The sequence below is a fragment of the Polypterus senegalus genome, chromosome 2, assembly GCF_016835505.1.
Source record: "Polypterus senegalus isolate Bchr_013 chromosome 2, ASM1683550v1, whole genome shotgun sequence".
Taxonomy (NCBI): domain Eukaryota; kingdom Metazoa; phylum Chordata; class Cladistia; order Polypteriformes; family Polypteridae; genus Polypterus; species Polypterus senegalus.
This window is the reverse complement of record NC_053155.1, coordinates 286,711,082-286,727,892: the sequence shown is the minus strand read 5'-3', so window position 1 is coordinate 286,727,892 and position 16,811 is coordinate 286,711,082. Positions and strand designations below refer to the sequence as shown.

Genomic DNA, 16,811 nt, shown 5'->3' with positions numbered 1-16,811 from the left:
CACAAAATACAACAAGCAATGTTTTTTAGATATGTGATTACTTTGAGCATATGACAACAATTGGAAAAAATTCCTTAAGAAGTCAAAGCTGAAGGTGGTTATAAACATTTTAATAATACATTAAATTACAATGGGAAGCATATTTCTTACTTTGCACAACATCTGGTATATAAGTTATTCATTCCTACGTGAAGTATATTTTGTAGGTAAAATTAACTTAACATTGTTTAATACATCCAGGTTTACTATTAGTTTTTATACGTTGATTTAGTTTTTATATTTTAGAGAAGTGAATTAAACTCTAGGAAAATGATGCTTTAATTGTGCTGTTTTCAGGGAACGGCAGTTTTAAAGCTGTGCCTGGAAAATGTTAACTGTTCAAATTGAACACATAGTCTTACATAAGAAATTATAATATTTTATCAACTATTAATGTCATTAATTAATAAAAAATACTGTAAGACAGTGACAGTATTCCATATGTTTAATTTTTGCTTTCAACCAAACTAAACTTTATTGATAATTTTCTCATTTTTAAATGACCTGCTTCTTGTAAGGTTATCTGCTTTACTGTTGCTGTTTTGTACTAATAAATCTTAGAGAGCAATTTGAATCAGGCATCAGGGAAGAGCATTCTATATGAATAAAATAAATTAAGTTAAATTGACGTTAGACAACCAGTCATGTTTGGAGAGAAAGCGCACAAAGATACCTGACAGTATTGCAGTTTGTTTTTAATCTGGCTTTCACTTAACAATTAAATATTTACTCAAAAGTATAATTTACTCATAAGTCAATCATAATTTTTTAATATAAGAGTGAAATCCTCTTTAATAAAACCCCTATGTGCGTCCAGGTGTCCGTGTGTGTCTTCTGGTGAAGTGCGCATGCGCGGGGTCACACGGCACGTGCTCAGTCTCTTCCTGTGCATTCCCCGTGCAGACACAAACACAGGTGCATGAGAGAAAGACACGCACACACACGCACACACACAGGTACCCACACTACAGACACACGCATACACACACACACGGGACGCGCGCACACACACACACACACACAGGCGCGCGCGGGACGCACACACACAGACAGCGCGGGGCGGACGCACACACAGGTGTGCATTGTTGCAATGTTACTTTTCTTGGTTGTTTATTAAATTTTCAAATGTTCATTTTTTCCCCTGTGCTTAAAACTCATTAAAAAAAGTGTTTTAGCGAGTGGGTCTTAAGGCTATAGTGCAAACTCTTGCAGTGTTAATTTTCTCTGTTGTTGCAGGTTTTCTTAGTGTTATTCAATGTTTTTACATTTAGTTTACTATTACGCTGTGCATTCAGTGGTATAATTAACTATATTTGTGCTTAAAAACGTAAAAAGATATATATTTACATACAGTTCATACGGTCTGGAATGGATTAATTGTATTTACATACAATCCTATGGGGGATATTACTTCGGTTGACGACCAAATCGGATTAGAACCAGAGTTTTGGAACGAATTATAGTCGTGAGCCGAGGTTCCACTGTATTACTGTCATACAAAATTACAAGCATTTTACGGAAATACAAACCAGTATTACTGAGAGAGAAAATTAAAGGCACACAATACAGTGACACATATTACAGCCACATACAAGGTCCCTTGCCATTTAATATACTGTAGACTGTTCCTACTAATGTTTATGCACTACTGTTCTAGCGCCCGTTATTGTAACGCGCTTAATGTCTAGTATCATAATAATATGCCATGGAACTTATCATTAATTTCTGGGTATCCACAAACCTCAAGACAATGAAATTGACAAAAAGTGTTCAAAAACTTCCACAAATTCAAAACTGCAACAGAAGCCAGTTATTAAATTATGACAAAATTCTACTTTCAATGTTGACAACAATAAAGTAAAATGTACATATTTAGGAATTATTATAACAAAATGAAGTTGAGGTATTTTGCTATTATTTTGTATTTTATTTACCTAGCATTACATGATGTAATAACACAGTTATCATTCTAGATCCTTGATAATTTATATTTTTCTGTCCTTGTCTTGTATTCTTATAAAAAGTTTTTTGATTGACTCCATAATCTCATCAGTTTTCAGTGTATAAATTATGGGGTTCATCATTGGTGGAATTATTTCAGACAATGAATTACTTACAATTCTTACATTAGGATGAAAACTGACTAGTGGAGCTGCCACGTATATAATTGCCATTGGAAGATAAAACATTGTCACCAAGATGATGTGTGACGTACAGGTTTTAAACGCTTTCTGCCTTCCTTCTGCTGTTGTAATTTTTGACAATGCAATTCCAATGGCTACATATGAGGAGAGAATGAGTGTCAGGGGTACAAAAAGCAGCAGTGCAGTGACAAGAAACGCCATTATATAGTTTGGATAAAAATCATTGCAGGCCAAGCGGTACACAGGTCCATGATCACAGAAATAACTCTGTACCACCGTAGACCTGCAGAAGCTGAGCCTGGTAATCAGGAGGACCATTATAGATAATGTAACAGCAGAAATCATCCAAGCTGAAAATATAATTATTATCATCCTGCTATTAGTATTAATGCTGTGATATTGTAAAGGGAAGCATATGGCAAGAAATCGGTCATAAGCTAATATCAACAGTGAAAGTGATTGTACAGCATTAAAAAAATGAACAAAAAACAGGTTAGCCAAACACGCTTTATATGTTATATAATTGGAGGTAAAAAGAAACATTTCGATTAGTTTAGGGATGATGGCTGTAGTTGAACATAAATCAACAAAGGCTAAATGACTAACAGCAAGATATTTTGGATTGTGAAGACTTTGCTCAGAATATATTAATACAATAACAAAAACATTACAAAGCAGTGTAACAATATACGTAATAAATAAAAAAATATAAAAACAGTTGGCAAAGGGCATGTCTTGTAAACCACTTATGTAAAACATTTCCGGATGCACAAAAGTATTATTCACAGGATATGCTGTGCTCTGTGAGCTCATGGAAGCAGCTTCCTGGATTTTCAGTTTTCTATAATAAGAGTTTGCAGAAAAGATAATTAGATATTTGTTGTTTATTTAAACTCTAACTTGAGCATTGTATCAATAACCATTTTGGAACTCTAGACATATGACATATAAATACTGTTTTTTATATACTTAGATTTACTGTTACAGGAGGAGGAGGAGGTTGGGAGCTGTCACTGATACAGCACATTGCTGCACCCACCACACCATAAAATGATATAAAATGTTAATTTTATCATTTTTCAAAGAGATTCATATCAGGCACTTCAGAACAACATGTTCAATTGATACAGTAGCTTGTATGTTTATAATACTTATCGTGTAAAGAATTCCCTGGCATTTATTCCCTGACACTTTTAAATTTAAAATTAGACTGTATAACACTAAAAAAGAAAATCTCCCATAGAAGAAAAGAAATAATTAATTACAGGAATAGTCACAGGTGCTGTTTAATTCAAAAAGCTATGAAATGGAAAAATAAATTTCATATTTTAGAAGTAAAACTAATGTCTGTTAACATAAATTGCAAATACTTTTCAAATGCTTACCTTGTTCTCTTTATTTCTATCTGTTTTGCCATCTGCAGACTTTTCTTTTGCAGGAAATCATTTTATATGGAGATGGAAGGATTTGTAATGAGATGTTAATTATATTCATGATAGGAGTGAATGTTACCCTTTGTTAAATCACTGGAGATATCTTTAATATGCTTTCAAAGACCAGAGCAAAGACTGAGGCGATGTTCATGCATAAACAATCAATATAATCACTGATGTGGTGTTTGGTTATTTATTTAAAATATTTTAAGTAAAATGCTTTTCTACAGGACTGTGAGTGGTAGATCCGCAGAACTATATTAACATTCCTCGTGAGACAAACAGATCCAATGGCAGGAGGTAATCATTAAGGCCCATATGATGGCTTTTAATAAATGATGTCAAACCACATTCAGGGAAGAGTAGAACTGAACCTACTCATGTGTCTGTGTTAAACAGCCATCTTCACTGTTTTGGTAATCCCTTACTCAGGTACCTTCCATTCTAATGTCCTCAATAATTACAAGCTTTTGAAAGTGTAATGGGCTTGAATTCAGTGTTTTAAAGAAAAGACAAAATCCGTGGAAAATTCTGCTACAGGTTATTGATGATGGCTGTCTACAGGACATAAATGTTTACCTGTCTTGCAAAAGAGTCACCTGTCTTTGAATAATCAGACTGCTTTGATTAGTATCTCATCCACATACAATATGGTCATACAGAACTTCCTGCTTCCTTTGAAAATGAACACGTTCTGGGGACATTGGTTTCTAATCAGGTTCTTCTTGATAGCTGACAACAATATTATTGTTGAGCTAAAGTAAATTGTTCTGCAGAGGAAACTGGCATGCACCATTGTTTAACTGATCGCCATGTTGACCTATCTAGAGATTGAGATTGAAGCATTTATGTATTTCTGGGTAAATGAGAATAAAGAACAGAGAAGTATGGTCTGAGACTCATGACTGCTGCCTGCTTCTTTTATGCTTTTTCGCCATATTGCTGTGGGTACACCTGTAGCAACAGTGGCTTGTACCTGGCCCAGTGTTATTTATATGTAAGAATTTAAGACTTAAGTTGTGTGTTCTGACCATGGCTGCAGCGCGCTTACAACGATGGTCTTTGTTTTTAGGTGGCCATGACTACCAAATTGAATTCAGAGGCACAAAACAACATGCAAATGCAGATGGACTTTCCCATTTACCTTGTGAGTTTATGGGAACTCAAAACCTTTCCGATCCAGCTGAAATTTTCCATCTAACACAACTGGAGCCCTTACCCATTACAAGTGCGCAAATTCAGAAAGAGACAAGTTGAGATCTCACTATGGCCAAATTATTTGACTTGATAATAAAAGGTTGGCCTTCTAGAAGTGATGCTGATCTCCCTGAGTACTCAAATCGACGTGAACAGTTATCAGTTTATCAAGGATGCATTATATGGGGCACAAGAGTGATTGTACCACCCAAACTTTGTACTAAAATGAGGCACTTCATGAAGGTCATTTAGGTATTGTAAAGATGAGAAGCTTAGCCCGAAGCTACATATGGTGGCCTGGAATTGACCTTCAAATAGAGAATCTGGCCAAGTCATGCACAGGATGCCAACAGGCTCAGCGACAGCCCCAAAGCGATCCCCTTCATACCTGGGAATGGCCAAGCTCTATCTGGCAACGACTTCACATTGACTGTGCAGGATCTTTCCATAATCGAATGTTTCTGGTTGTGGTTGATGCACATTCAAAATGGCCTGAAATTTTTGCAGCGAAAAAGGCAACATCATCTAAAACAGTAGATATACTGCACATTTTATTTGCACGTACAGGACTTCCAGAACAACTAGTCAGTGACAATGGAACTCAGTTTACATCTGCTGAGTTCCAGGCATTTGTAAAAAATGAATGGCATTAAGCACATCACCTCTGTTCCTTACCATCCTGCAACAAATGGTCTAACTGAACGTTTTATTCAGTTCTTCAAACTGTCTGTGAAAGCCATGGAAAAGGAAAAAGAGTCGCTAAAAACGAAATTTGCAAGCTTCCTTCTAGCCTATCGAAACACAGCTCACTCAACCACAGGTCAAACTCCAGCCATGCTTTTCCTGGGAAGAAGCTTAAGATCACGCTTAGATCTGTTGACACCTGATTTGCGTAAACATGTGCAAAAGAAACAGTGCTTACAAGACCAAAAACAACGCAAACTTAGAATATTTGAGGTTGGACATAAAGTGCTTGCTAGAGACTACCGACACTCAAATCAAAACTGGCAACCTGGTAAGATTGTGTCAAAGACCACTGACATACACAGTGCAGGTGGGGCATGATACAGTCTGGCGCAGACATATCGACCAGCTTCTAGATCCACAAGCTCAGCAAGACACATCACAAGACAAGGTTGAGGAGCTGATCATTCCTCAGGACTCAAATGAGTTTACCTTCTTGACACCTGATTCATCCCTTGCTGCTGGTGAATCTCAGCCTCAAGAATCTGCTGACTCAACCTCAACTCAAATGTCTGCTCCACCTACACAAGAAAGACGCTATCCTGAGAGGATTCGCAAACCTCCTGAAAGGTTGAACTTGTAGTCGATATTAATGTACAAAGTACTTAAGAGTCTGTTAGCTTTGGTAAACTGGATTTCACCGTATAAATGGTGCACTTTTATATAGTATGCTTTAGCTGTCTTTAATTTCATGTTTTGTAGATATTATAATTAAAAAAAAATACTGCTACACATCCATGCTGAGTGGGAGGAAATATTATGTATATGTAAGAATTTAAGACTAAATATAAGGTCTATTTAATGTTACAAATAATTGCATTGAATGTGTGATGTGCCTGCACCTTGGTATTAAGGTGCATGATACTGCTGGAACTTGTTACACACATAAAATGATGGAAGCTTGATAATTGCTGCATTTGTGTCTGTCTTTATTAATATATTAGTATACTGTTGGTTTAAGTGTAAAAACACAAGTCTGGTAACAACAGGGGGTTTGTCCGGGATATTCTGCTACCAGCTTCTGGCTGTACCTTGTATACTGGACTATCTTTAATTCTTCCCACAATACGACATACCTTTTTGCCAGAAATCACAGAGTTTTCCTGAGCCTTCTCTCTCAGATAGATTTCTGACTAGGACTATGTCACCTGGTTGAAGGATAGTGCCCTTCATTGTATGGTCATAGTACTACTTACCCTTGGCTGATGCTTTCCGACTGTTATCTGCAGCAATCTGGTAAGCTTCTTTCATCTTGGTTGCCCATTTTTGTATAAAGTTCTGGCTGTCTGTTTTCTCATTGTCACTTGTAAGATTAAACAACAAATAAATAGGTAATCTTGGAGCTCTGCCATACAAGAGAAAAAATGGTGAATAGTCAGTTGATTTGTACAATTTTATGCATGCACAACTTGTGGTAAATAATCTTTCCATTTGGACTTTTTCTCATCTTCCAAGTACGGAACATCTGAAGCAGAGTTTGATTGAATTGTTCTACTGGATTCCACTGCAGATGATATGAGGTGGTATTCTATTCCAGATAGTTGTTGGAGCCTCTGGAATAAGTGACTCTCAAACTCATGCCCCTAGTCATGGTGCAGCTTTGCAGGGTAGCCAAAACAGGGGATAAAGTCCTGGAAAATCTTCTCAACTGCAGTTTTTCCAGATTAATTTTCAGTGGCATATGCTTGTGCAAATCGAAGGAAGTGATCGATCAAAACCTCCTTTATTTGGCTCAAGATGCAGAAAGTCCACAGAGAGCAGCTCAAAAGGTTCGCTCTTAGTAATAGAGCCCATGGGTGCTACATCTGGGGTGCTAGGGTGCTTCTGCTTGATGCAGGTGCATTGTCGAATTACATAATCTTCAATCTCATGTTGCATGTAAGGCCAATAAAATTTTTCCGTGGCCAGATGAATCACCTTGTCAGATCCGATATGCTCCATATTATCATGAAGGTTTTTAAGGATGACTGGTTTCAGTTTTTGTGGCAAAACTATTTGCTTACTTTTTCCAACTTGCCTTTACAGTACTCCCTTATAATGGGTGAGTTTGTTCCATTCATGCATCAGTCTCTTTATTTCAATTCCCATTTGTTCCTTATTTAGATCCCATCCTCTGATTTTGAAGTTAATCACTTCTCTCATAGTTGCATCTTCTTGCTGTGCAACCCTAATATCATTTAGTGTGACTGTATTGGCACTTCCTGGCAACACACCATCATCTATTGAGGTGAACTGTAGAGCATCTACCCATGGAACTTCTTTATCTTTAGCTATTTTGTCTCCCTCCCAGATAGCTGAGATGACTGTGGAGATATTGTTTTATTATACTTGGTGATGGTGGCCGATAAGTCCACAGGGAAGTAGGACAGTGTATCAGCATCTGTATTTTTTTCCCCGGGTGGTATTTGATGTCAAAGTTAAAGTCTGTTAATTCCCCAACCCTGCAGTGACCCACTGTATTCAGTTTTGCTGTACTCAGAACATATGTCAGAGGGTTATTGTTGGTATAAACAGTAAAGTTGGTTGCATAATACAGATAGTCTCTACATTTTTCACATATTGCCCACTTAAGGGCCAAAAATTCTAGCTTGCCAGAGTGACAGAGAAGGAGACACTTTAAGAAGATCGGCTCGCGCTGTCAGACCCAGAGAGGTATTCACATACCACAGACTGGGGCAGCCATCATACCAGTTTTGGAATCCTGGTGTTAGTGCAGTTGTACAGAATCCTATGTATCTGTATACGATACAGATCAAGTCACACAATAGTGTACCCAGCTTACCCAGGATGTAATTACTACCTAATGGCAGTGGCTGAGACACACTAGGCACTTAATTAAAGGCCGAGCCTTTACAGCAAGATGTCAGGAGACATCTCAAAAAAAGTAGGGAAGAGTGTAATGGATTTGAATTCAGTGCTTTAAAAAAAAGACAAAATCCCTGGAAAATTCTGCTACAGGTTATTGATGATGGCTATCTATAGGACATAAATGTTTACCTGTCTTGCAAAAGAGTTACCTGCTTTGAATAATCAGACTGCTTTGATTAGTATCTCATCCACCAAAGATGGGGGACTCGAGTCACATGACTTGACTCGAGTCAGACTCGAGTCACAATTTTCAGGACTTGTGACTTGCTTGATTGAAGTAAAAAAATGATTTGACTTGACTTTGACTTGAGAGTAAGTGACTTGAGACTTGACTTAAAGTGGAAGACTCGACAATGACTTGAACTTTTAAATATAATTCGTTTAATAAAATAAAATAATTTAATAAAATAATTATGACTCAGCAGCACCATAATTGGCGCCTGCGCCCTTAACGCTGTACAACTCTTAACGTTACCAAGAAGAAGAAGAAGAAGAAGAAGAACGCTGCACAACTCAAACCGCGCCAAACATGGCAGACAATAGTCGAGCTCCTCATATAGTCACGTTTGGCTATAAGGACTTTGAACTGGACTGTACTAACAAAAAAAGATTTGCCAGATGCAGAGAATGCAACGCGAGAGTATCAGACACGACAACCACAAATTTCAAAAAACTTCAAAAACCACAAGGAAAGGTAAGGAAGTCGAATTCTTTATAGTCAATTTAATAAAACGATTACTAATTAATTAAATTAATCTTTTCTGTTTGTCATAATTTGGCCTTGGTTGCATGTTTGTTTTTATCAGAAATGTGATGATCATCTCATAAATAAAACGCTATAAGGTTACCAGTGGCGTAGCCACATTTTAATGTTGAGTGCAACTTGAAATGAAAGGGCTTCTCGATATTACATGTAAACTATAATGTCTATATTAAATGTGCGCATTTTCAAGCGTTTGTATGGACTGACTGCGTGTGGTTAGTTGAATGGCAGCTCGTGTAACGGTTACGTTAAGTGTCTATAATTTTTTTGTGTACACTCATAATAACAACAAAATGTTGTGTGCTGTATAACAATGAAACCAGTTCAAATAGAAAACAAATATATCAGATTATATTATGTATGAAACGTGTATATTGCGCGTCCACCGCAGAGATGACGATTAAGCTTCATAGCTTCATCACTGGGCTATATTAACATACATTATATTTATATTCTGCTGAAATGAAAAAGATCCGTTCATTTTAATTAAAGAGATTCATCACTAACGTTAGATTAAAAAGAGTGGATAAATCCCCTACTGTGCCTTATAATGGACAGCGTAAGTATTAAAGCATCATATATAAAACATTTCCTCGATCATTAACAAATTGTTTTTTTGAGGAAAACATTTCAGGATTTCTCTCTATGTAATGAATATGTATGGCACCCCGAAGTTTGAATTTCCAAAATGCAGTTTAAATGCAGCTTCAGAAAACTCTAAACGATTCCAGCCGAGGAGGAGGAGTCTTATCTAGCGAAACAATCGGTTATTTTCTAAACAAATGGACAATTTATATACTTTTTAACCTCAAACGCTGGTCTTGTGTTGTCTCTGCGCAGTCTGTGTGATTCGGGTAAATATAGTCTTAGATTGCAGCAAAGTGCAGACACAGTGTTTACACAGTTAACATGTATAGAAGCTCAAATGCCCTTTACAAAAAAAGGTAAAAACAGCATTGCAGGATGTTTTTGACATTAAAGATATAAAAGAGATTGTTGTTTTTTTGACATCTATTAACTGTATTTACAAGAAATAACACAGACTGCACAGAGAGGAGACAAGACCAGCATTTGAGGCTAAAAAGTATATAAATTGTCAATTTGTTTGGAAAATAACCAATCATTTTGGGCTTTCTGAAGCTGCATTTAAACTGCATTTTGGAAGTTCAAACTTCGGGGCGCCATACATATCCATTATATATAGACAGAAATCCTGAAATGTTTTCCTCAAAAAAAAAAAAACAATTTCTTTATGACTGAGGAAAGAAAGACATGAACATAGTGGATGACAAGGGGGTGAGTACGTTATCTGTACATTGTTGTCAAAGTAAAATCCTTTCAGATTGAATTGCATTATACATTTTAGACTGGATTTCTTAGTTTTAAACATTTTGTGTAAGCAACACAATTTTATTTTCAGATATTAATGTAGCACAGATATGCATATAATTTAAATATAGCAATGCAAATAAGATACATAATATATGTATATAAGTTCATCTTTTCTGTAAAAATTTTTCTGTGCAAAAATAAACGTATCGAAAATTTAACCTCTGTTTGTTTTAGTACTGCAACTTGACTTGACTTGGCTTGAAACTTACCAGGACTCGACTTGACTTGCTTAGGGTGAACCCTTGACTTGACTTGACTTGCTTGATTTGTCTTAACTGTGACTTGAGACTTGACTCGAGACTTGATGGTTAACACTTGAAACTTGCTTGGACTTGATCATATGCGACTTGTCCCCATCTCTGTCATCCACACAATGTGGTGATACAGATCTGCCTGCTTCCTTTGAAAATATATGAGTTCTGGGGACATTGGTTTCTAATCAGGTACTTCTTGCTAGCTGACAACAATGCACTTTGAAACAACCTTGAACAGGACTCCCTGAGGCAGTCACCCACACACCAATTTCAGAATCAGTCATTAACGGAGCCAGTATATCTTGAGGAATGTGCAAGAAAAACACAGAGAGGGAGCATGTGCGAATTCTACAAGGATAGCAATGAGGTGAGTGGGGAGAACCCAACACATTGTATCCATGAAGCAGCCACGCTAACCACTGCCCTCAACAAAATGTAGAACTTTCTAAATAATGCAATATTTCAGAATCCAGAATGTCCCTCTCTTCCCAGAAGCCAGACTTGTGCTTAATGAGAAGCAATTATTGCTCAAGTAACAGTTCTGCTTCACTTTAGTTGTCTCGCTCATTAAGATTTTGAACCCTTATTGCTTATTTTAGCCTTAAACAGCTGTAGTCTTGGTTTTTAATTGCTCCTTATTAGCAATAAGAAGCAAATGACAAAAGAGAACAGCATTTCTCCATTTAGCTTGTTTCCATTTACACCTGTGTGTATTTATCACGCACTATTGGGTTTAATTAAATACTTGGAAGGAAAGTGAAGAGAAAAAAGTAAAGCACTGAGAATAACTCGTCTGTTTTAGACTTCAGATCATTTGGATAATAACCTTAGAAAGGAAAAAAATCTAGGATATGAGAATGACTTGACATGTCAGAGTTAAAGCACTAGCAAGCCATGAAGTTAAATAATTGACAAGGATTGTTTTTTTTTAATTAAGCAACTGTGTTGGAACAAAATCTGCAACCACTGTGGCCCTCCAGGACTGAATTTTCCCACCCCTGGTCTACACTGTGCTGCCATCGTAGCTTCAGAGTTGGGAGTTCAAATCATGACCCACTTATTGTGTGTGTGGCAAATGCATATCTTCCGTATTTGACTGAACCGCACGCATCAGTTTATGGTGAATGTCCTGTAGTCCACAGCAAAGCCTTTGATTTGACACATATTTTCTGCTGTACATTAAAGTGGTTCTTAACTAAATTGTTAACAGTCAGCATTTCAGGGAAACCTGGGGCCACTAAAGCAGTGCTTGTGTGCTGTGTTGATTTTTTTCTTTTTTGTAGTATTCATTGTTGTTTTTTAATAAAACACCCTTTTTATTTAATTTAGCCCCCCGGATATGTTTTTTTTTCCATTGTCAATATCGTTTTACTGTACTGTACATATATATACAGTATATATACACTAGCTGTGATATCCATCTCAGATGGGTTGAAATCTAAGTAATTAACATAGACCTCGTATTTTTTATATGATTCATGGGTTATCCATTTGGTCTGGTATAATAATACACAGACCCCATTCCTTTCTTTCATAGTGGCCACCCATTTTCTCTGCTTCCTCTCAGCATCACTCATTGAACTGACCAGTCTTGAATTAATGTAAGAAAGATGGCGCCAACTGGTGTGGCTGGCTGTCTGCTCATCTCTCTAGTCTGTTTTTAACTTTCTTTTTATGTTTTAGTTTATCCCAACGGTCACTGTCCTATGATCATGATTCTTTACTAAACATATTTTCTGGCTTTCTTTCCTCTCAATTTTCATCTCCTGATTGGATTTTTTGTGAACCTCCACCTCTGTTTTTTTCATCTCCTGACTTCTTCACCTGGACGCAGGTGTTCACCTGTATCAATAAGTTAAATACCCATCGGAGACACAAACACACCCGCCACCGCCGTGGGAAAAGCTGTTAAACAACGTCGACTCAAGTCCCAGAGCTTTGATTCCAGATGCCTGCGAGTTGTTTATTCCCCATTTTCTCCTGATCAGGACTCCATCACTGGTTCATGGGTGCTGGACACCGGGTTTAATTTCTTCATTTCAAAACAGCATCACTTTTCCTCTTTCTGCAATCAAGTAGTAAACACTGCTAATCTCCGCACGCTCTCCTGTGTTCATCCTGGAATAAGCTCTTCTACTTCTATCAAGGCTGCTCTCTTGAACTTTTATTCTGCAAGACTTTATTACCTCCAATAATGTGGATTTCTTTTTCATCACTGAGACTTGGATTTTAAATGGTGACTCTTCATGTTTTACTGACTTGGTTCCATCAGGTTATTCATTTTTAAACTCTCCTCATCTGACTCGTCGTCTGTCGGGGGGCATTGCCAGTGTTTTTAAAAGTATGTTCTTGTGTCAGGGTCCATTTAGCAGCTTTGAAATTCAACTTTTTCAAGTGTGCAGCTCCCCTTCTCTGCTGTTTGCCGTGGTTTATAGACCTCCTGTAATTAATGATACTTTAATTTCTGAATTCTCTGATCTCCTGGCTGATATCACCCTCTCCCATGACAAAGTATTTATTGTTGGTGATTTCAACATTCACATTTGTTGTCAATTGAAACCTTTGGTCAATGACTTTTTATCACTATTGGACTCATTTGATTTTATAAAGCATATTAATATGCCAACTCACTCTCTCGGTCACACATTCACATTATGTGAATTTCCCCTTGGGATTAATAAAGTATCTATCTATCTATCTATCTATCTATCTATCTATCTATCTATCTATCTATCTATCTATCTATCTATCTATCTACACCCTTGATCTCGTTCTTACTCGTAATATTTCAGTGAATAATATTGATTTATGTGATATTTCTTTCACTGATTACTTTACTATAATTATGGATCTGAATATTACTGTTGATGTCCCGACTAACAGCTGTCCCCCACGCTGATCGTGCTTTTTAAATTCTTCTATTATATCTGATTTTAAAACCATTTTCTCTAGTCTTTATGGGCATGACCAAAATAATGGTATCGGTGATTCTGTTGTAAAATTTAATTCATCCTGTAAAACGGTTTTAGATGCAATTGCTCCACCCAAGATACGCAGTAATAAGGTAAGACCTGTTCCCTAGCTAAATGAAAATACACAATCACTGTGCAGCGACTGTCGAACTGCTGAACAGCATTGGAAAAAAGATGGACTGATTGTCTCTAAACAGATTTTCAGGACTTCTCTTTTCAATTTCCAGGCTGAAGTTAAGAAATCGAAACATGACTTCTTTGCTGAGTTAGTATCCTGTCATTCAAAGAATCCTAGGGTCTTATTTAATTCAATTAATGCGGCCATTCACCCTCATTCTGTGATGGGATTAGATAGTACTGTTCATTCATGTGAGCAGTTTCTATCATTCTTTGTCAGCAAAATTGATACTATCCACTGTGGCATTGTTCAAACTGAATATAAACTTCCTACTGTTAATCAGGACATTGTTCTAGAATCCTTTGATCTAGTTTCACTTTCACAGCTAAAAAGAACTATTGACACCCTTAAACCAGCTTCCAGCCCCCTCGATATCGTTCCACCACATCTCTTAGTGGAAGGCTTTGATGTGGGCCCATCCTTACTAGTGATTATAAATGATTCTATTAGTTCAGGGGTTGTGCCCTCATTTTTTAAACATGCTGCAGTCCGTCCCCGTCTAAAAAAAGCAGGATTAGATCCTGGAGTTTTAGCCAATTTTTGTCCAATTTCCCAACTGCCATTTCTGGCTAAAATTATAGAAAAAATTATTTATAATCAATTGATCGATCACCTTAACTCCAATAATTTATTTGAGATCTTGTGATGGACGGCCAGCAGCTCAACCTGGCCGTGATGCCCAAAGAATTGAAGGATGGGGGAAGGCAGCCAATTTGGGATACTGCTGCCTCAGGATGCTGCAAAATAGCGGTGCCCCAGTTTGGATTGCCACCATGGGATCTGGTATTCGGCTTCATAGCCCTGCTGGGTACCATTGGTGCCGTGAGGAGACACTGCAGGAAGACCTAGGGATTTTTACTTTCCGTATTGCCCAGAAGTACTCCCAAGTTATGGGGACGGAGGCCCCAAAGTACTTCTGGGCTGAAGAAATCTCAAACACTCCATCTGCTGGCAAGTCACTTGGAAGGAAGTAGGGAAGGACTTCTGGGTTAAGGAGTATATAAAGGCAAGCCAGAGTTGGGAGGTAGATGACAGAGTTTGCTAGGAGGTATGGAGGAGAGAATTGTGTATTATTATTGTAGTTATTATTATTACTTGCCTGTATATGGTGGTTGGGGTGCTTAAAGGCACTATTGATAAGGAATTTAAATACCCTTTTAGTGATTTTAACTAGTGTCCTGGACGTTTGTCTATTGGGTTAGAGGAACGACAGCTCCTATATATATATACAGTAATCCCTCCTCGATCGCGGGGGTTGCGTTCCAGAATCCCCCGTGATAGATGAAAATCCGCGAAGTAGAAACCATATGTTTGTATGGTTATTTTTATATATTTTAAGCCCTTATAAACTCTCCCACACTGTTAACATTATTAGAGCCCTCTAGACATGAAATAACACCCTTTAGTCAAAAGTTTAAACTGTGCTCCATGACAAGACAGAGATGACAGTTCTTTCTCACAATTGAAAGAATGCAAACATATATTCCTCTTCAAAGAATGCGTGTCAGTAGCAGAGAATGTCAGAGAGAGAGAGATCGCGAGAGTAAAGCAAACAATCAAAAAATCAATACGTGCTTTTGTGCTTTTAAGTATGCCGAAGCACCGCGATAAAGCAGCATTTTGTAGAGGAGCGTCCGTATCCTCTAGGCAAACAGCCTCTGTGCAAACAGCCCCTCTACTCACACACCCTCCGTCAGGCAGAGTGAGAGAGACAGAAAAAAGCAAACAATCAAGCACCGCGCGGGAAGCATATCGTATATTATTGAGGAGTTTTAGTTAGTATGTAATACATGCTGTGATTGGGTAGCTTCTAAGCCATCTGCCAATAGCGTCCCTTGTATGAAATCAACTGGGCAAACAAACTGAGGAAGCATATACCATAAATTAAAAGACACATTGTCCGCAGAAATCCGCAAACCAGCGAAAAATCCGTGATATATATTTAGATATGCTTACATTTAAAATCCACGGTTGGAGTGAAGCCGCGAAAGTCGAAGCACAATATAGCGAGGGATCACTGTATATATATTATATATATACAGTATATATACAGATATATATATATATCTTGTCATGCATGGGTCACAGATTTGCACAGAAACACAGGAGATTGCAGAGACATGGACTTTATTCAAACACTGCAAATGAACATTTGTCTCTTTTTCAAAAGTTTAAACGTGCTCCATGACAAGACAGAGATGACAGTACTCTCAGGAACAGAGAATGTCAGAGAGAGAGAAAGGAAAGGAAACAAAAAATTCCAAAGATGACAGGTGCTGTACAAGGCTTTAAGTATGCGGAATACCATGCAAGAGGTTTATCACGCATTAGAGCACAAGTAAGGTAAGGAGCAATGTGAAGGTAGCCTGTCAACGTTTTTCAGGGGTTTTCCCAGGGGTGTCTGTATCCTCCGAGGGTGCGATCAGCCCTCCAGCTCACAATATATATAGTCATGCATGCACATCAGAGGATCTACTCACAGGCTCAATCAAGGTATGTAATAACCAGCTGGGATGAGAAGGGGTGCTGTCGCTAACATCCCTTTTTCCTTCTCTACCCACAACGCTGAGAAACTGCCCAGTGGGGCCATTTAGCCAAATCCTTTCTGACCCAGCTGACCAGAAGGAGGCGTCTTTTACAACCAGCGCAATGGAGATCCTGTGATTGAACTCCAATTCTGTGGCTAAAAACTAAATCAGTTTTGCTGATTCAACAGGGCTGCTGTGTCCAAATCTGTGCATTCACTGAACAGATTACTATGGCACCATGCGCATAGCTATATACAGTAGCAGTCGTAACAGGCATTGTACAGTAGGTGCAATGGATG

At 37.7% G+C, this 16,811-nt stretch overlaps 1 protein-coding gene across 1 annotated transcript; it reads right to left on the bottom strand.

The window, feature by feature from the left end:
* Nucleotides 1-1,132: 1,132 nt before the first annotated feature.
* On the bottom strand, nt 1,133-2,996 carry LOC120524694 (olfactory receptor 146-like). The gene is made up of 2 exons (XM_039746508.1): nt 2,045-2,996; nt 1,133-1,164 (listed from the first exon to the last, which is right to left on the bottom strand). Exons 1-2 carry the CDS (start codon nt 2,994-2,996, stop codon nt 1,133-1,135), a joined length of 984 nt encoding a protein of 327 aa, XP_039602442.1.
* Nucleotides 2,997-16,811: the final 13,815 nt, after the last annotated feature.